Source organism: Pelecanus crispus, chromosome 7 (assembly GCF_030463565.1).
Source record: "Pelecanus crispus isolate bPelCri1 chromosome 7, bPelCri1.pri, whole genome shotgun sequence".
Lineage (NCBI taxonomy): Eukaryota > Metazoa > Chordata > Aves > Pelecaniformes > Pelecanidae > Pelecanus > Pelecanus crispus.
This window is the reverse complement of record NC_134649.1, coordinates 356,699-376,546: the sequence shown is the minus strand read 5'-3', so window position 1 is coordinate 376,546 and position 19,848 is coordinate 356,699. Positions and strand designations below refer to the sequence as shown.

Sequence of the window (19,848 nt, the reverse complement as noted above, 5' to 3'; positions counted from 1 at the left end):
CCCCCACCGCCCTCCTATTGGCCCTCCGCTCAGGCTACGCTCCGCCTGATTGGCCGCGGGCTACGGCTGCCATTCCGCCGGCGGGGGCGAAAAAGCCGGAAGCTGCGGCGCAGGCGCCAGAGCCGCGGAGCCGCGCCCACGCACAGGGAGCGGGCCACGCCCCGTCATGACGCGGGGGGCGGGCCCCGAAGCCGTGCGGGGGGCGGGGCGAGCGACGTGGGGCGGGAAAAGGGGCGTGGCCAACGCTTTCCCCGCCCCTCGGCCGGGCGCGCGGAGCCGCTGCAGCCGCCGGGCCGGGCCCCGCAGCCCGTCCGCCATCCCGGGGGGCTCCGGGGAGGGGCCGCCGTGACCGCCCCCGCGCCCCCCCTCCGCCGCGGCCCGTCCCCGGGCGGCCCGGTTCGCCGGCGCGCCTACGCACCCGGGGCTCGGCGGCGGCGCTGGGCCGTGGCGGGGCTCCTGCGGGGCCGGGGGGCTCCGGCGCTTCGCCAGCCGCGAGAGCTCGGCGTGGATCACCTGCGGGCGGCGGGGCGGCTGCGGCGGGGCGGGCTCCGGCGGGACCCCCGGCGGCCCCGGTGCCCCCCGAGCCGGGCTCCCGCGGGACCCCCGCCCGCCCCGCCGGACCTTGCTGGTCGGGTCCAGCTCCAGGGCTCTCCTCAGGACGAGCGCGGCCTCCGCGTCCCGGCCCTGCTGCGCCAGCAGCTGCGGGGAGAGGAGGGGGCGGTGGCGGGCGGGCGGCCGGGGCGGGCGGGCGGGGGGCGGCGCGGGGCTCACCTGCCCCCGCCGGAGCAGGGCCCGGCCGTTGTCCGGGCTGATGCGCAGGGCCGCCTCGCAGGCCGCCAGCGCCTCGCCCGCCCGCTGCAGCTTCAGCTCGGCGGCCGCGCAGTTGTTGAAGCACTTGACGCGCTGCTCCCGCAGCTCCTCTTCCTCCTGCGGCCCGGGCGGGGCTGCGGGGCGAGCGCGGCCTCAGCGCCCCGGCCCTGCAGGAGCCCCCCAGGAGCCCCGCAGCCCCGGCTCCCCCCTCCCCGCCCGGTCTCACCGGCGGCGGGGCCGTCGAGGGCGCGCAGGGCCAGGCGGTAGGAGCGCAGCGCTGCCGCGAAGTCGCCCCGCGCGAAGTGGAAGTTGCCCCGCTCCCTCCGCTGCGCGCCCAGGCGCAGGAGGGCGGCGGGCGGCAGCCGCTGCCGCTCGGGGCCGTCCCGCACCTCCAGCAGCGTCACCTCGAAGAGCAGCGGTGCCTCGGGCGGCACGTCGGGCTCCCTGCGGGCACAGCGCCGGCTGCCCCCGGCCCCCGACGCCTCGACCCCCCGGCCCCGGCCCTCCCGGCCCCCGCCCGCCCGCCCGCCCTACCTGCCCGGGCGGCCGTAGCCGTAGGGGAAGGCGGCGAGGAAGAAGGAGACCTCCCCGGGCTGCATGGTGGGGACGCCCAGCTCCAGCGCCTGCGGACGCGGGCACGGCGGGGCTGGCCGGGCGCGGTAGCGGGAGGCGCTCAGCCCGCACCGCGGCCCGGCCGGGGCTGACCTGCACGACGTCGCCGTGGCCTGGCACGAAGCTGAGCCGCGGGTCCCGCTCCACCAGCCCGCCGTCCTCCAGGGCGCCCAGCACCTTCACCGACACCTCCTGGCCCGGCCGCGGCCGCGGGCCGCCCTGCCCGTCCCGCACCACACGCTTCCGCAGCAGCCGGTCCTCTGCGGGGGGGGGGCGGCCCTGAGAGCCGCACCGGGACCCCCGGGGCCCGGCACGCCCCCGGCCCGGCTCCCCCCGGCACCCCCGACCCGGCTTCCTCCGGCACCCCCGGCTCGGCTCCCCCCGGCACGCCCGGCCCGGCTTCCCCCGGGGCCGCCCGCGGGCGCTCACCCGTCAGGTCGCTCCAGCCGTCGGCCGCGAAGAGCGGCCCGAAGCCGCCGGGCCCCGGGGCCGCCAGCGCCTCCAGCCGCCGGTAGAAGAGCCGCTCCTCCTCGCACACCGACGGCAGCGCGATGGCGGTGTGGGGCAGGCGGAACCGCACCCGCCTGCCCCGGCCGGGCCCCCCCGGCCGCCCCACGGCCCCCGCCTCCCTCTCCGGGGAGCCGCCGGGCAAGGGTCCCGGCATGCCCGCCCCCGGCCAGCCTCGCCGCCCGCCGCTACCGGCCGGCCTCGCTCCGGGCCCCCCCGGGGCTCGGCGGCGGGCGTCCCCGGCCCCCAGCCCGCACCGGGCGCGTCGCCGCCGGCCCCGCCGCGCCGCGACCGCCCGGGGCTGCCCGGTCCGGAGCCGCCGCCGCCGCCGGGCGCATCCCGCCGCGCCGTTACCTAACGCCGGGAAGCCGCTCAGGGGATTAGCCCGGGCCGGCGGCAAAAATAGCCGGCTCAGGCCGAGCCCCGGTGCGGGGCTCCCGCCCCGCCGCTGCCCCCCGGGACCGGCCCGGGACCGCCCGCCCCGCCCCGCCCCGCCCCGCCCGCCGCGGTCCCGCACTCCGGGCCATGCCGCGGCCGCGGGCGGAGCTGCGCGGGAGGCTCCGGTACCGGCGCTGCGGGCCGGGCCCCCGGCTCAGCCTCCTGCACGTGCGGCTCTCGGCGGCGGCGGCGCGGGCGCTGCGGGGCTGCGGGCGGCGGCAGGTGGGACCGGGCCGGGCCGGAGGGCCGGGGGCGGCGGGCGCAGGCGGGACTCACCGGGCCCCGCTTGTTGTTGCAGGGGGCGCCGGGGCCCGTGATCGCCTTCCAGGGCAGCCGGGGGGTGAGTGGGGAGACCGGGGGAACCGGGGAACCCAGGGCGGCCGGGGAGCGGGGGGACCGGGAGGACCGGGAGGGACCGGGGAGGGGACCGGGGAACCCAGGGCGGCCGGGGAGCAGGCGACCAGGAGGGACCGGGAGGGACCGGGTGGGACCGGGAGGGACCGGGGGGGACCGGGGAGGGGACTGGGGAACCCAGGGAAGACAAGGAGGCGGGAGGGACCGGGGAACCCAGGGCGGCTGGGGAGCGGGCGACCGGGGGGGACCGGGGGGGACCGGAGGGGACCGGGGGGGACCGGGGAACCCAGGGCGGCCACGGCGGCGGGGGGCCGGGGATGAGTGGATCGGGGACCCGGGGAGATCGGAGGGCCGGGCCGGGTCCCCGCGGGCCGGGCCGGCGGCACCGGTGCTCCCGCCGGTGGGAGCAGGGGGCGGCCCCGCGGGGTGGACGGGGGGGCTCGGGGCGGCCGCGGCCCTGACGGCCCGTCCCGCCGGCAGTGCCTGACGGTGCCGGGAGGCCCCGGGACCCCCCCGCGGTTCTTCACCTTCTCCCGCTCCCGCTGCAGCCGGGACGAGCCGCAGGGCAGCTTCGAGTGCGTGCGGCTGGCCGTGCCCCGGTGAGCCCGCCGGACCCCGCGGGGCCGGCCGCCGGTCCCTCTGCGCTCGGGGCTGCGCCGGCGGCACCGCCCCGGGGTCAGCCCCAGCCCCGCTCCCGCTGGCGGGGCCGCGGGCACAGACGGGTGGGAGCGCGGCCACGGGGTCCCGGCCCCCACCAGCCGGGTTCGCTCCCGCTCTCCTCGGTGTCCCCGGCTGAGCAGCCCGGTGCTTTTGGGGTCTAAAAGTCCCCGACGCCCTCCCCGAGCTCGTGGCATCCTGAGCCCCCCGGTCCCCATAGGGGCATCCAGAGCGCTGGGACAGCGGCAGCCCTGGAGCCGGGGCCTTTGGAGACAGTCTGGGGACAGACTCCCTGCTCCCGTGCTTGCTGGGGTGCCCACCTTGCAGGGCCTTTCTGGGCATCGCATGGGGCCAGGGGGAGCAGGCTGGGCTCAGCTGGTGGGAGGTGTTGTCTTCTCCCAGGCTAGGTCAGAGCTGCCTGGACAGCCTGGGCAGCATCCAGGAGAAAATCACAGTCTGTGCCTGGGAGAGCACCTGCCCACCCCCGCGGGAGTGTGTGTCCTTAGGGAAGGAGCCCTGCGGCAGAGCAGTTGTTGAGCCTGATGCGGCTGTGCTTGGCTACGGTTAGTGGGGTGCTGCGGGCGGCACTGGCCCGAATGACAGTGGGTGCTGAGCCTTCACCCCCTGCCAGGCTGGGGTTTGATGGCTGCGGCGGCCCTGCTGTTCCCCTGGGACAACGGTGCTGCCTCCTCAGGGACCAGCTGGCCCTGGGACGTGGTGGGTGCTGCTCGCCATGGCCGGGTGGCAGCTCCACGTCTGGGGGTCTCAGGCCACACCAGTGAGCAGGAGGCACCAGTGGCACTGGGAGAACTGTACAGTGTCCCTGTCCCCTCAGCCATGGGGGGGGGGGGGGGCATGGTGGGCTGGGGGCACAGGGGCTTGGGGGGCTATTATGTGCCGAGACTGATGGGGGAGGAAAGCAGAACCTGGTGTGATTACCCCCAGGGGCTGACCCCATTCTGTCCTGATGTGTCCACAGGCAAAGGTGTCACAGCTCCTGAGAAGGTCGGTGTGACCGGCCTGCTAGGGAAGGGCTCTGCCTGCCATGTCCATGTCCCTACAACAGCCAGCCCCAGGGCTTCTGTTCAAAGCCTGGTTCAGCACCGGGCCCTGAGGCCCCATCACAAGAGCAGGCTCCTGCAGCAGCTGGATGGGATGCCGGCAGGCAGGCCTGACGGGGCACGGCTGCTGGCAGCGCTGGAGGAGGTGAGGGTGCTGGCTGCAGCGCCTGCTCGGGTGTGAGAGCGCTGGACCATGCCCACCCTGCTGTGCCCCCCCGCCCCAGGTCACAGAGCTGGATGCCACTGCCCACCGCTACCGTGTGAAGGGGACCCAGGCAGGCCAGGCACAGGAGGACTGGCCAGGGAACACGGCCCAGGAGCCGCAGCGGGCTGCCCTGCTGCAGCACAGGTAGAGCGGGAGCCCTGGGGCAAGCAACAGTGAGAGCAGCAGTGTCTGGGGGTGCTCGATCGCTGCTGGGGTCCAGCCATGGGCACGCTGCATTCACTCGGCACCCTTTGGGCAAGACTGGACCCACCCCTCTGCTGCCTGGGCACTTGGTGTCTGGAGTTGCCTTCCCCAGCCTTGGTCTCTGGTCTCTGCTGTCTCTCGTGCCCCAGGAGCCAGGACTGCAGACCCTCGGCCCCGTCCTTCCTGGTGCCTCTGCAGCAGCCTCCGGAGCACGGCTCCCCTCAGGCCACCAGCAGAAACCTTCCAGGGGTGGTAAGTGCTCATGGGCTCCAGCAGCAAAAATCCCCTGTGTGTGCGTGTGGGGAGAGCCTGGTTCAGTATAGCTGCTTCCTGAAGGCATCAGGCTTCTTCCTCTCCGTGCCTCCTTCCCAGCAAAGCCCCCTCAGGCCCCCCAGCCCAACTGCTCTGGGGCTCTGGAGTCTGCCCCTGCCTTCTGCCCTGGCCACCCCTGGGCAGTGGGGGAGCTGGCCCTGCTGTGACACCCCCAGCACATCCCAAAGGACAGGGCACACCTGAGCCGCGGACATGAATCAGATGCAGAGGCCCTGGGCTGCGCAGGCTGAAGCTGGTGGGAGATGCTGCAGCACCAGGTCCCAGCGCAGGGGTCCGGGACAGGCCTACGGCAGAGCGAGTTTGTCTTTCAGAAGCGCCTGGCACTGCTGGATTTCTCAGATCCAAGAGCCAGCAAGAGGTCCCAGGCCCCAGCATTTGGCCCTGGCTTGCAAGAGTGGCACCGGAGCTGCTCACAGACACTCAGCACACGGCACCCAGGAGCATGGGGCCAGCAGCAAGCTGGGCCTCTGCCCCCCAGCAGCCATGCTGGGGAGCTGGAGAGCCCAGAGAGCGAGGAGGTGGCCGGCGATGACCGGGAGGAGAGTGCCCCGCGCCCGGAGCAGCACCTCTCTGCCCCCAGAGGTGAGGGGCTGCCTGGGGAGGGGGGCCAGGGACACAGCCCAGGAGCACTGGGCTGGCCTTGCCAGCTTGTGCAGCAGAAGCTGGACCAGACCCTGGGAGGTGGTGGGTGGCCCAAAACAGGACTCCTGGCAAGCAGAGGGGCTTTAGCACAGAGGGCCAAGGCAAACATGGGGACGGTGCAAGCCTGGGTGAACTGCCCAGCCTCATGGCCTGGGGCTGTCTCTGCTGCAGCTGCATGGCCGAGCGGGGCAGACCCTGCACCCTGCTGTCCCCCGGCGCTCCCTGAAAGGCTGCTGGGATCTCCCCGGTGGGCCAAGGGCTCTGTGCCCACCAGAGCTGCGTGACTGCAAGCTCAGCTTTAGGGAAGGGGCCTTCCAGCAAGCCCGGGGCAGGACAGGTTCTGGCCGAGGTGGAGGAGAGGTGCTCCAGAAGGTCTTTAACCCTCGTGGATCTTCTGCTCCTTGCCAGATGCCAGGTCCCAGGCTCACAGTTGCTCCTTAGCAGAGATCCCGGATTACGTGCGGTAAGAGAGCTTGGCACTTGCTGCCACAGGGCTCCCTGTTGCTCAGTGTAATTTGGCCCCACAGACAGGCTACCTGCCTCACCTCTGACAGCAGCAGCAGAAACACCTGCAAGCCAGGCACAGCCTTGCATGCTCGCTGCTCCTCATGCCAAGGGCCTCGGCAGGAGGACACAGCACTGCTAGCCCCCCACCCCACCAAGAGCAAGGGCTCTGCTCTGCTGCAGAGGTCTTGCAGGCCCAGGGAGAACAGGCTTCTCCTGGTTGCGGCAGGAAATACCATACCATCTGCTCAGCAGAGCAGTGCAGAGCTTACGAGGCAGTGTTTAGTGCAGACTACACGGAGTACCGCTACCTGCATGCTCGCATTGGTAACGTGAGCCAGAAATTTATTCAGCTGGGAGCCAAAATGAAGACATTGAAACAAGGAACAGAGGAACGCAAGGCAAGTGGGAGACCTGGGGCATGATAGCAAAATACAGCCGTGCTCTGGTTCTGCTCACCCACTTCTTTCGGGTTTCAGGCACTTGAAGCTACAATTCTGCATGAGTACAGCCACTTCAAGAAGGTGAGGCTGGACACATGGCAGGGACGGGGTTCCCTCCCAGAGCTGATCCATATATATTTTATTTTTTTTCCCTTCAGACTTATCCTAGCTATCAGCAGGAGAAGCAGCGCTGTGAATACCTCCACCAGAAGCTGTCTCACATCAAAAGCCTGATTCTAGAGTTTGAGGGAAGGGAGAGCTCCTAGGCAAACCGCTGCTGCAATTTTTTTTTTTTCTTGCTTATCAGGACATATCCCCGAAATGGTGGAGGAAGCAGATCCCTGAGGGTGAGGTTCAGGAATATCCTGCTGCCATCAGTGCATCCTTCCTTAGCTGTCTGTTTCTCCTCAACTGAAGCCACTTTAGCTTCAGTTTAATTGCAGCACACAGTAAGGGATACCTGGGCAGCCTCCAGCACAACGCCCTTTCTCACATCCTTTGTCCCTCTCACCAGAAAGCTTCACCACTTTGACCAAGCCTGTGCTTGCTTCACCCCTGCGGGTCCGGGCACTGGCACCGATGCTGCCCAGGCAATGGGCTCTGGGCCAAACCCGCTGAAGAACGCAATTCGTGGTTAGCACCCAGCTGCCACCGGGTCTGAGGTCACAGAGTAGGGAGCAAAGCGAGGATCAGAAAAGCTTCCCCTGGCTCTCCCTCGCCTGGTGCAGGGCAGTACCCTGTCCATTAGGGAAGCAGTGCTCCAGTTTGGTTTTATGGAAGGTAGTCGTCAGCAGTCAGAAGTAGGGCCTGTTGTATTCCCCTGTTCCTCCCACTAGCGCCTGAAGTCTGCGGCCAGCTGCAGGCGTGCGGCCAGCTTGAGGTGCAAGGACCAACATCACACACGTACTCCCCCCGCCCCCAGGGTGCCTTGATGTCTGATCTGGGAGACAGAGCAGCCGATAGCCAGCAAGCAGAGTACAGGAGGTAGACATGGTTTAAGATACTGATGTAGCTGGGGAAGAAATTCTTGTACTGCATAGCTGTTGTAGACAGAGAACCGCGTGCTAAGCGTCATATGATCTACTGTACCTGGAGAATTCCAGCACCAATAAATAATTGGTACACAGCCTTTGGAGCCGTGGGGGAAGAATCCACAGAGAAAGCAAGCGCTGGCTCTTACCATGGTAACGGCTGCAACACAGCAGTGCCTAGAGTCTGCTGATCCTCACTTCAGCTCACACACAGCCCGAGAGACTTGGGGAGCCAGGGCAACAGCCCCTCTCTCCTCACCCACCGTCTCTCCTTCCCAGCCAGCACATTCCGGGCCAAAGGAAGGTAGGACTGCCTGTACCCCGAGACGGTCGGTCACAGCCCACACCATCCAACTGCAGCATAGGATCCTATTCCCCTCTCTCCTGAAAAGAAAGCCACAGCTACCAGCCTGCTTTCTACCAAGAGAAGTAATGATCTTACAATTAACTGGTCTTAACCACACGCAAGCCACAGACAAGCCTACTGGCTGTGAGAAACACCCTCAGCGCTGGCCCTACCTGTGTTTGGGTAGAGTAGGTAGTTAGTAGCACTCCTCGCCTACACTTGACTACTACTCTACCAGCTTAAAAGCAAATTTATTGCTGTTTGTATACTGCTGAGCAAGCCCTATGCCAGACTGCTCCGTACGCCTGCACTTGTCTAGATCCAACAGTCACATTAAGTACTGCATACCTCTGAACTCCCCGAGGCAGTGCTGCTACCCTATCAGGCAGAATGCAGAGAGCAAAAGCATTTGTGACCAGAGTCCCTAAGCCCAAAATCTGCATAAATATAGCACCTGAAGCACAGCACATTGGGACAGTTGCTGCTACGTTCTGGAAGGATTCGCATCAGCCAAGGAAGAAGGAGAACAGACTAAAGGCTGAGCTTAATATCTAGAAACAGACTTCTAAAGGCTCACTGGAGGAAACTAGGCTCACAGTAGGAAGTCGCTGCCTATGAAGAGCAGGATCCTGGCGTTACATCTGACAGGTCTCCATAGGACACGGACGCTTGGTCTTAAGGGGGTCATTTTATTATGTCTCTTCTCCGAATGTACAAAAGAAATTAGAAAATAACCCTACCCCCCACCCCCTCCCAAACCACAAAACAAACCAGTCTGGGGAGCCCCACAACAGTGCAGCTAAGAGACGTCAGGAAATTAAACAGAACTAGATACAGCAGCTGGGTCCCCTCAGCCCACATAGTCACTGGCTCTCCACAACCCAGAACTGGCCCCAGTCTGCCCAGTGCTTCCCCAATTCACACAGAGCTCATCCTGACAAGATGGCAAGTGGGTACTTTACAAATCCTCCTTCACCTTCTTCTTGGATTTCTTGGTTTTATCTTCCTCCTGCAGCACGGGAGTGTTGGTTGCCTCCCGCTTCAAGTAGCTAATGAAGTCACTCACTTCTCTGCCACCCTGCAGAAAGCACAAGACAGTAAGGCAGTGCCTGTGCTCCCTGTGGGACTCCTTCGCTAGAGGGGGAGTGCAGGTGCCAGGCAGGAGACCAAAGTGACTGCGAGCAGAGCTCTCCCCCGTGGGCCTGCAGCACACAGAACATTCCCAGACGGTACCACCGGGTGCGTTCCCAGGGTAACTAATGGGACAGAGTGCCACCCGCAACTCCAGAGAGGTTTGGCATTATTTGGACACCTGGATGCTACTTCACTTCTTTACAAAGCAGCAAGAGCAGCAAAAGACTCACCTCATACTTCTTTGGACTATGCTTCTTGCCAGCTGGAGCAAAATAGATGGTAGGGAAGCTGGGGAGAGAGAAGAAACATCCGAGCTCTTAACGTGCTCTGTTTTCTTTCAGACCAGCAGGCTAGCCCTCACCAAAGGAACTCGCACCCTGCATTCCTCTGGTTTAATGTGGTAACAGCTTCAGCAGCTCTTAAGCCAGCAGGTGTGGCCTCCAAAAGCCTGGCTATGTCTGCAGAGTTAGCTGAGCTCAACTATGTCCAAGTTTGCTAGCTAAACTGTTTTCAGAAAAGCCCAGCATTGTTTTTACACTGCCAAGAACAGAATCACAGCAGATTCAAAAGCAGAGGAAGGGGTTCAGCAAGACAAGCCTCCAGGCATAGCCAGGACACCAGAATCCCAGAGGAGCAAGGCAGATGAATGTCCTTTGTTTTCACTCTTGATTTCTTCACTCTAAGCAAATGCTTAGCAATTGCATGCCAATTGCCCTCGCCCATCCTCCCCGGGAGACTCTTTCAGCTCTTCTGTTGTGGTTGCTGGTGAGAGACAGAAGCCTGAACTCATCCACTGACACCACGGTGTAACAACAGTAAGACCTACCCTCTGACTTCATATGGAGAAGGCACATCATTGGCTGTAGCATCCATTTTGGCAATGATGATATTGGGGTCTTTGCTGAGCTGTTGGTAGAAAAAGCTTATTAGTAACCAATCCATAGTAGTTAATACCAGGAACTCACAGGTCAACATCATCTAAAGACAGTGATGTCAGAGGACAGTACACATGGTATGCTAAAAGGTGAGCAAATTTCTCCTGAGCTGTTCTCTTCTGCCTCAACAGGGGCACAGGAAACAAAGTCCCTCCTCGGTCAGCTGTACGCAGCACACATCTCCCAGTGGTACAGGCCAAATTGGTCTGGTATAACTTCTGGAGAATGCTTACCCCAGAGCAACTGCTTACCTTCAACCCTAGGAAGTGAGCTGTGAGGATATGCAGTGCTCAGGAAGGAGGGATGCCCGACAGCCAAACAGCAAAAGGCTGCTCAGATCTGGGAGAACAGATTTATTTACTCCACTCGTGAAAGCGTGCAGGGCAGTGTTATCCTTCACCAGATGGGAGACTATAATCATGCAGAGGGAAAAGACCCAAAAAGGAACTTTGCCAGTTGAGGCCAGTAATTGAATCGGGGAATATCTATGTGCCACAGCAAAGGGTGCAGGCTAAACCTACTAGCATGGTTGCTACCGTGCTCCAGATCCTGCTAATGCACTTCTGCATTCACAGCAGATGCCAAAACTCATAGTCCTCAGGAAGGCAAATTATGCCCCATTAACATAAAGGCTAGATAGACAGAACCTGCAAGATTGTTTAGTGCTGCAAAATTCTAGTTTGCATTTGCAACAGAGTCCCAGACCTACCTTCTCCCCCAATTCTTTGTATTTGGGCTCCAGATTCTTGCAATGGCCACACCAGGGTGCATAAAACTCTATCAGGACATCTTTGTCTTCTGCATTAACAATTTCATCAAAGTTCTCAGCAACCACCACCTGATAATGTTTGATCATACAAGTTAGTTTTTTCTCAGTGACGAGTGAGGCTGTAACATGACATGCTCCATACACTCTGCCCAAGAAAGCCTGGCCCTCCCACAGTAAGCAGTAAGAGTCACACTGCACCTACACAGCAAGCAGCAAAATGACCAAACACACAATTCTTCACCAACCTATGACATCCTCAACTTGCAGGTAAAAACCTGTCATAAGGTACCAGCACTACATGCAAGTGAGGTTTACATCTCTTATCCTCACAGGATAAGACAAAGGAAGACACAGGAGGACAAAATAATTTCTTTTTAATCCCAGCAAGTTCCAGGCTGAGGAATCAGTTTAGCAAGACTGGCTGAGGCCATCCCCATCCACACACAAACAAGCAGCGACTTCCACTCCCTTATAAGGCCCTCATCATAAAGTCAGGCCATGGAACGCTTTCGTTCAGGGCAGAACTTACTGGGAGGGATGAAAGGTAGGAGTTATACCACACCCCCAGTGATGAGATGAACACGTAACTCCTTAGAAATAGGGCAGTCACAACCAACTTGACAGCCATGCCATGAAGGAGCACAAGCCAAGACAGCAGGCCTTTGCATAATCCCTGTAAATTTGGATGATCCTGCACTTGTAGAGCACATCACTAGTGCGCCCAGGCAGTGGTTACTACGCTGAGAGAACAAAATGGAATCAAAACCGCAAGCTGCATTTCTCCCTTGGCTCAGAAAACTGCAATACAACAAGGGAGTGAATTCTTCTTCCATCTATCACAGCAGAGGCTTCTCAAGATGCCACAACGCAGCACGGCACACTGGCATATGACTAGAAGCTGCTGCTGAACAGTGTTTCGTCATCCACTGGTAGGAGCTGCTGCTACGCTTGATACAGCACTCACCTTCACAGGGCCATCATTGCTTTCAGGGACAGGCTCTGATTTCAGATACTTTTTCAAGTTTCCATCGAAGTAATCTTGCAGGAATCTCTCCAGAGCCTTTCCATCACGGCTGAAAGTAAAGTGATGTTTTACAGCCATCATCGTACATACAGGATGAGAGGGGAAAGCCTTCAAGGCTGATTTAAGCTCCTTCCACCCACAGAACAGATGCCACCTGCATCTCCCAGAGCACCAGTCTGCGGCTGGCTCAGAAGACCCCAGAACAAGTGCAAAGATGCCCTCAAGAGTTTTGATGGGAGGCTGGATGCACATCCCATTCTAAGTTTTAGGCCTTCCAGCACTTGTTTCTTTTTTGAAAAAGAAAGCTACGACTCCTTCCTGTGCCCTTTAATGCATGTTCCTAACCAGATACTTAAATCTCTTGAATTAAATTATCTACCTTTGTAAAACAGGAGGGGCTGCCAGCTCTCTAGAGGGCAGGAAAACACACCAGTAGGAGCCATTTTGACCCAGCAATCATTTCTTCCAGCTGGAACATCCAGCTGTCCTGTTTTCTCCAAGCTAAGAAGGTATGATCTGGTCAGAGACCCCCAGACCAAAGTCCATCAAGTGAGAGGTAACACTGCTAAGTTCGAAAACTTACGAGAATTCTTCCTGCATGACGTATTTATCGCCTTTAGCGGTTCTGATGGCAACAACCGGAGCCTCACCCACGCTGCTGTCTAGACCAAACTCTGAAAGCTCATGGCCAAATGTTTTCCGACTAGCAACAGCAAAAGACAGTTTGTGACCAGCATCTAAGAACTTCTTTGCAACCATCATAACTCTGAGGGAAAAAACAAAAAACACAAAGCATGATTCCTTGGAACATTATCTTCCACATGATTTAACACCCTTCAATCTGAACTGCATAGTGGACAAGGAATTCAGCGGTGGGATGCGTTCTGTATAGGCAAGTCCTATAGAAGCGGTGTTGAGAAGCAGGAGTAAGCTTGTGTCTGTTGTGAATGAGGCCTGTGCAAATGTTGTGTGCGCTCATCCTCCACCCATCAGCATGGTCACGAGGGTCGCAGGCACTGGAGAAAGGACAGAATCCCACACAACACCAGTAAGGAAGTTTGTGCTGAAGGTCTAAGGACTACAGATCCAAAAGCAAGCAGGTGGGGTTTCAAAGGATACGCATTGCATGCTTTGGGCTCTGCAGGTAGCAGCCACCCCAATACTTCCAATCAGAAACTCAGCTGGAAGCTTTCTGGGAGGGAAGAATTCACATATGAACAACAGGAGAAACTCTGTCAACTGAGCACAGCACAGATGCAGGGAACAAGCGAGAGAAGCTGATTAACCCCCCACCGCTGCGTACCTGTTGCGCCAGTAGTTGGAGCCCTTTGCGTTCTTCTCATAGTCCACATCATAGTATGCCACCAACAAGTCCTTTCCTTGGATCAAGTCTTTGTTGTCTTCAGTCATGTGTGGACAGATGCCAAAGCTATCAATGAGACAGATGTTAGCTGCCTCACCTTCACTGCTCAGAACCCATCACCTCCCAGGAATGGGCCTGATGCAGCACACCCTTGTTTCCCATCCAAGAACATTAAATGCTGGTAATCAATAAGACCTAAGGAACTCACATGTTCTCCTGAATAAATTTCTTGATCTTCCCACTGGTGATTTTGTCTTCTGTGTACTTGACAGAGCCGTCCTCAAACTTGTTTGTCAGGCGTGGAGGACGGAATAAGACTATACCCCTGAGGGGAAGCGGGCATCATGAATTAGTTTAAAGTATCCCTGGGCTTCCAAGGATGGCAGCTAGATGAGGCAAGAACCCAATCTCCAGTGACTAGCCCCATTCACCGTTCATATTTTCAACAAGACTATCTAGTTTCTTGGTGGCACTACTGTATTAGATCTACCTGTCAGACCCTTCTCCATTATTCAGACAGGCCACAATGAGAAACAAAAGAAGACCCCACCATAACAAGCAACACACCTCTGTTGAGATACTTCCCATCCAGAGGCAGACACTAACCCTCCAGAGCCTGCAACCATTTGTACCTTTTTATCTCAGTTCCAAAGAGATTAAAAAAAAAGAAATGCCACTGGCAGTTGGGGAAGAAACAAGACCTTAAACTATGTTCAGAAAGGGAATCCAGATAACAACTAGAATCCATGAATTTGTTCCAGATTGTCTCAGTAACAAGAAAACCTTGTGTTAAACAACTTACTCTCCATCTTCCTCATACTTCTGCACCAATTGGTCCTCACTGGTATGTGCAAAACGGTAGTTATCTCTTAGGTTGTTGGCAGCTTTCATGAATTCTGAATAAGCATCACCAGATGCATCTCTGAAGAAGCCTGCAGCAGAAAGACAGATGGTGACCCCAAACCAATTCAGCAGCAGTCACTGTGCAGCCCTCATCATTTATCTCTACAGTGCACTGAAAGATCACTTCTGAATTAAGTCCTCCAATGCATGTTCTGGCCTTCATCTTTGACAGCTTCTCTCCCGTTTTTATGGGAACCTTTCTACATTCCCTCCCTTCCACCAGCAGAAAGTTACTCAAGACTCTTGGCTGAACGACTAAGCTGGGCAAAGGCAGCTGTCCTCTGAGCACTAAGATATCCATTTGTAGCCATGTGACATTACTAGTGATAACAACTGCCAGTGGTACTTAATACAAGTAAGTTTGGGAATGCTGATCAATACTCATCGAGTTACACTTGTAAGATGGCACCCAATCTGCGCAAAGGAAAACTGCTATTACCACTTGTAAGCCATGATCAAATCATACAAAGTTGACAGCCTACCAGTGTCACGAGATAGCACCCAGATGTACTTTCTAGCAATCCAAAGATAACTGTTGTCAGCCAGCCAAAAGAGCAACAAACTTTAAAAAATATACGCTATGGTGCCAGGAGGTCTGACAGACAGTTAAAGAATCACAGGGGCAGGGAGGAAGAAAAGGAAAAAAGGTTGGAAAGAATCCCCAGAGGTCATTGAGTCCAACCTCCTGCTCAAAGCAGGACCAGCTTCAAAGTCAGATCAGGTTGCTGAGAGCTTTGTCCGACTGAGTTTTGAAAATTTTCCAGACTGAATGTTTCGAAATCCCTCTGGGCACACACCCCACTGCTTTATCGTTCTCATTATGAAAAATTTTTTTGCTCGCGTCCATCTGGAATTTCTCTTGCTACAGCTTGTGATACCGCCTCTTATCCTTTCACAGTATATTCCCCAAGACACCGCCCAGAGCCAAGCGTCCACTCATTTCAGTGCTGTACTGCATCTACTCACCCACTACAGAAGCATCTTTATCACCAATGAATTTCTCGAAATCGGCCAGAGAATTGAGAGCCACCGAAGCAGGTCCCGCCTGTTTCTTGAGATGACTGACAATCCCATCTTTAAAGAAAAGTTAAATGATTAAAGGGATCAAGACAAAGTTCCACACAACATTTTTCAAGCTTCCCAAAACAAAAGTTCTTTCTGCAGAATCCTTACACCTCTCCCATACAATAAATATGATGTGAATTGAAGGAGTGCTATCACCAACTTCACACAGGAACTTTCTGGCATTTTCCAGATACTGCACATCAAGAGTACTAGAGGTTAAAGATAACGTGGAAACCTTCACCTTTAAGAGAGCTTTAAGGGATACTAAACATCCAGGGCTCTGCCAGCACAAAGTGTTCTGGAAAGGGCAAGGGGACGTGTGTGCGTAGGTGGGAACCTTCTTTGTATCCCTCAACACCTGTAACATCCCTGACACAAGTCTATTATACGTGGGTCTGCCTTCCAGCACCATGTCAGCAAGCCAGATGCTTGCTGACGAGCTCTCACCTGCTGTCCTGGGCCCGTCATAGGTTCCCGCCTCTTCTCCATCTCGAAAAATCTTTAAGGTGGGATATCCACTGACTCCATACTTATTACAGGTGTTTGAGTTTGCTGTACAGTCAACCTAAAGGAAGAAGCACATTGCTACTCGGTGACTCAGCGACCTATACACACAAAAGAAAGTGGCTTTGCCATTGCCCACATTATCACAGTCTAGAGGGTCTGAAAGCTCTCGGGTGTCTTTAACCAAGGCTGGATTCCCTTCACAAAAAGCATAAGGATCTGCAAAGCATCTACAAGACCAAAAGCTGGACAGTCAAGACTAGGTAAGGAGGTAGCATGGGTGTAACGACAGGCCCAGAAAAATATTTGAGGAAATATTGGAAAGATTAAGTAGTTCCAAGTTTGGCCAGACTACACACAGAAAAATACTAGAAAGGGTAGATTCTTGTAATCCATGACAGGCTTAACAGGAATCAACTGTTCTCAGCACTTTATCAGTCCTAAAGTTCCTACAATGCCTGAAGAAAACAGGCTGGCCTGAAGTGACAAGGAGGCCATGGTGTCAAGAGTCCATGCCATTTCCCAGAAAGGAAGAGGAAGACCCTGATTTGAGAAAACCATACAAGTTTTCTGGTGGAAAAGAAAGCTCTTGCACGGCAAGCCTTACTTTGTAAGTCAAGGGACAACACCACGAAGTACAGTACTACGCTAGTTCTCAGGCTACGTTACGCAGCTCAAAGAAGGCTTCTTCCTCCCAGTTCGGGTGAGCCCTCTTTTCCGCACTAGTACACACCCATTTTAAGCTCTGCACACCATGTGAGTGGCAGCAGCCCTCGCAGGGTTCAGCTTCCAGATCATTCCCTGGCGTCTAAATCTTCAAGGAGACGAAGCCCGTCAGAGCTCTAAAGAGCCTCGAAAAGGCCCGATGCGCGCACGGGCAGGCGTTGTTAGCGGACTGCAACAGCAAAGCTTTTATTTGACCAAAGTCTATCCGTAAGCCGCCCCCGGGACAGAACCGCCCCCGGGAAGAGCTGGTGCAGCAAATCCTCACCTTCACGAGCGGCACGATCCCCTTCAGCCTGGTCGCTGCCGATTCGTACTCCGGCGCCAGCCGCTTGCAGTGCCCGCACCTGGGAGGACGGAGGTGGGTCAGGCCGGCCCGCAGCGCACCGGCCCTGCCCCTGCCCCTTCCCCGCCCCGGGCCCTGCCTGCCCCTGCCCCCCCCGCCCCGCAGGGCCCCGCTCCGCCGCTCCCGCCCGCCCCAGGCGGCCCCTCACCAGGGCGCGAAGAACTCCACGAGCACCAGCCCCGGGCGCTCGGCCAGGCCGCTCTCGAAGTCGGCATCGCTGAGCTCCACCACGTCGGAGGCGCGGGCGGCGAGGGCGAGGAGCGGGAGCAGCAGCAGCGCGGCGGGCAGCGGCCGCGGCCGAGGCACGGACATGGCGAGCGGAGCGGGGCGGCGCGGCGCGGGGCTCCCTCCTCGGCGGCGGCGGCGGCTGAACAGGCGCCGGGGGCCGCAGGCCGGAAGTCCCGCCTCCCCGGCCGGATCTGCCGTGTGGCAGCTCTCCGTTGGGCGCCGTGCGGCGTGTCACGCCAGCCCCGGCCAATGGGCTGCCGACCGCGGTGGGCGGGGCCAGCAGCGGCGACCCCGCCTCTCGCTGCCCCGGCCGGCGGCGCTCGGGATGCGGCGGGACCGGGCTCCTCGGGCCCCCCCGGGCCGCGGCTGGGCCCTGCGACGATCGCTCCCGGCTCGGCCCGGCCCGGCCCGGCCCGGCCCGGCCCGGCCCGACCCGACCGTGCTGGGCTGCCCCGCGCTCAGGGCTCGGCCCCGTCCCCGAGCCGCGGCGTAGCCCCGGGCTCCCTCCCGCCGCCCGGCCCCGTCCCAGCGTCCAGCCCCGAGTCCCGCCGGGCGCGGGGCCTGCCCCTGCCGGGCCTGGGTGCCGCGGCTGGAGGCGCAGCCTCCCCGGGAGCCGCACGCTGTGGGAATGGCTGTGGTCTCCAAGGGAAAGGGATTCCATTCATTTCATCACTGCGTGTTTGTTGAAAACCCTGCCGCGGCCGGCGTGTCTGCAAAGCACACCGCTAGCCTGTGCGGAACACAAGGCCGTGATGTCTAGTCTAGTCTAGTCTTAGTCTATGTCTAGTTTTAGTCTAGTCTACCCTTGATTGGTTAGAGTAGACTTGGTAGTGTAGGTTAATGGTTGGACTGGATGATCTTAAAGGTCTTTTCCAACCTAAACTATTCTAGGATTCTATGTTGAGGGCCTTGTTTCAGCCCAGAGCACCACGGGATGGTGTCCAGCTGAGCAGCACCCAGCACGCGGGCCGGCGAGGGCTGCGGGCCGCGCCGCAGCTCCACTTGCACACCCACCCGTGAACACCGAGCCACAGCATCCCACGGGAGCACCGCTCCTGCATTACGGAGGAGACCAGCATTCCCCTGGCTTCCAGCACTCGTGTGCTCCGAGCCAAACCCGGGATCGGGTCTTCCCCACTGCATCATGTCAGTCTGCACTTGCAGCTTTCGCTGCTTGGCTGTGTGGTCAGAAATACTCTCTTCGCTGTTCGGAGTATCTGCTGAAGTGTGCGGCGTCACCGGCCAGCTCTGTGCAGGCACACCCTGCTCCCACATCGCTGCCACCACACCCTGGTAGCACTGCGGTCCTGTGCTGGTCCCCTACGAGGAATACAATTTAAGAGCCGCATAAATCTGACCACTGCTAACAATCTCGTTTGTGGGAACGCATACAGCAGTTCCAAATTCATGCTACCACATGCTTTCTCCAAAAGCACAGGAGGAATTACAGTTCCTCAAACACCCCCAGGAGTGGGAAAAGACTCTAGAGATAGAACTTCAAACTGCAGGAATGAAAAAAAACTGAGCTTCCCTGTTACAGAGACAAAATAATCACCTGGGGCTTTTTTTGCCTTAGAGAAATTGCTACTCTAGGATCCAAAACCAGACCAGGCTAGCAAAAGTTTAGGAAGGTTAAGAAAAGAAGAATAAAAAGACAGAATAAAATCCATCCCTTCCCACAGCTCTGCTTGGGTTGCTGCAGGACGGTAAGTCAGCCCAGCCTGAAGGTTTTTTGCAGCTGTGCCCGTTCTCTGCTCAGGTCTCATCTAGACCAGGAGGAGGTGGCACGGCTATTCTCCTGCATCTGGTAATTTGGCAAACAGGAGCTGGAGTGTACGTATGCAGGATGCAGTAGTGTCCGCTTCCAAAATACTCTCCCAGTCTGTGCTTCAGCATCCTTTGCTGTTGGTACCACTGCAGAAAAGAAGCTTTTAACATTCCTGCACATCTCAGCTTAGCAGCCAGTCACAGGCTTGGCTGAGCCTGCACACAGAGCAGGGTGAACAAGATAGCTGGGGAAGAGTGCCTTGGATGGGACAGGGGCATCTGGACTCCCAGGTCCTGCTGTGTCATTCTAGGGCAGCCGCTGAGGCCATACATGACTAGATTTAAGGCACGTTCACAGCCCAGCCTGATCCTAGCTGGGTATCGTTGCTTGTGCTAGCTCAGCGTCGATACCCTGCTAAGAGAATTGGAGCACAGCCTCCTAAATTGTCCAGCAAAGCTGGCTTTTTCCCTCTTCATGCTGCAGCGACCCATCTGCTTCTGTCTGGAGGGTGCTGCCTGGCCAGGTCTTCTTCAGTGCCCTCCAGCTGCATGGCTTCCTACCCCTGCTGGGCAGAGGAGAAGGCAGAGTCTCTCAGGAGTTGCTTGATCTCTACACAGATCCCTGGAAGCAGAGGAAGGTGATGCTCACTGGCCATCACCAGCAGGTCTGTTTCAACATCAGTCGCAGCAAGACCAGAAGAATGCCTGTACAGCCCCATCAAGGTCCACATGGGCTGCTGGCCTTTCCTTCTCCTGTCGGTATCCCAGTTCCTGCACTGTATCCTCCACAGGCAGCCTGATGACAGCAGGCTTGCGGGAGCATCTGCCACACAGCAGCAGCAGCAGCACCAGCCACGGAACACAGGCTGCCTCCAGGCACGGCGGAGGCTGAGCTCTGGGAACCGGGTGGATCAGACTGGCTTTCTGCCAGGACATGGGC

The 19,848-nt window shown here is 58.8% G+C and overlaps 2 protein-coding genes across 2 annotated transcripts; both read right to left on the bottom strand.

Moving 5' to 3' along the window:
* Positions 1–60: 60 nt before the first annotated feature.
* On the bottom strand, positions 61–2,086 carry LOC142593916 (peptidyl-prolyl cis-trans isomerase FKBP8-like). The gene is given in 7 exon segments (XM_075714112.1): positions 61–513; positions 622–699; positions 772–944; positions 1,037–1,254; positions 1,345–1,446; positions 1,448–1,682; positions 1,852–2,086. Coding segments are annotated over 7 exon segments (1,494 nt in total).
* A 6,822-nt stretch (positions 2,087–8,908) lies between these two features.
* On the bottom strand, positions 8,909–17,225 carry PDIA3 (protein disulfide isomerase family A member 3). The gene is made up of 13 exons (XM_075713866.1): positions 17,062–17,225; positions 16,836–16,914; positions 15,788–15,905; positions 15,242–15,349; positions 14,175–14,304; positions 13,581–13,697; positions 13,313–13,438; positions 12,593–12,775; positions 11,950–12,058; positions 10,926–11,054; positions 10,108–10,187; positions 9,512–9,569; positions 8,909–9,225 (listed from the first exon to the last, which is right to left on the bottom strand). The coding sequence occupies exons 1-13, from the start codon at positions 17,223–17,225 to the stop codon at positions 9,106–9,108; spliced, it is 1,521 nt and encodes a 506-aa protein (XP_075569981.1). The 3' UTR covers positions 8,909–9,105.
* Positions 17,226–19,848: the final 2,623 nt, after the last annotated feature.

Excerpts from the sequence above, each read along its gene's own strand:
- PDIA3 (XM_075713866.1), bottom strand. The coding sequence starts at position 17,225 with ATGTCCGTGCCTCGGCCGCGGCCGCTGCCCGCCGCGCTGCTGCTGCTC. Across the intron at positions 13,698-14,174 it reads AAGTATGAGGAAGATGGAGA|GGGTATAGTCTTATTCCGTC; the intron begins GTAAGTTGTTTA and ends GCTTCCCCTCAG. Across the intron at positions 12,776-13,312 it reads TCCAACTACTGGCGCAACAG|AGTTATGATGGTTGCAAAGA; the intron begins GTACGCAGCGGT and ends TTTTTCCCTCAG.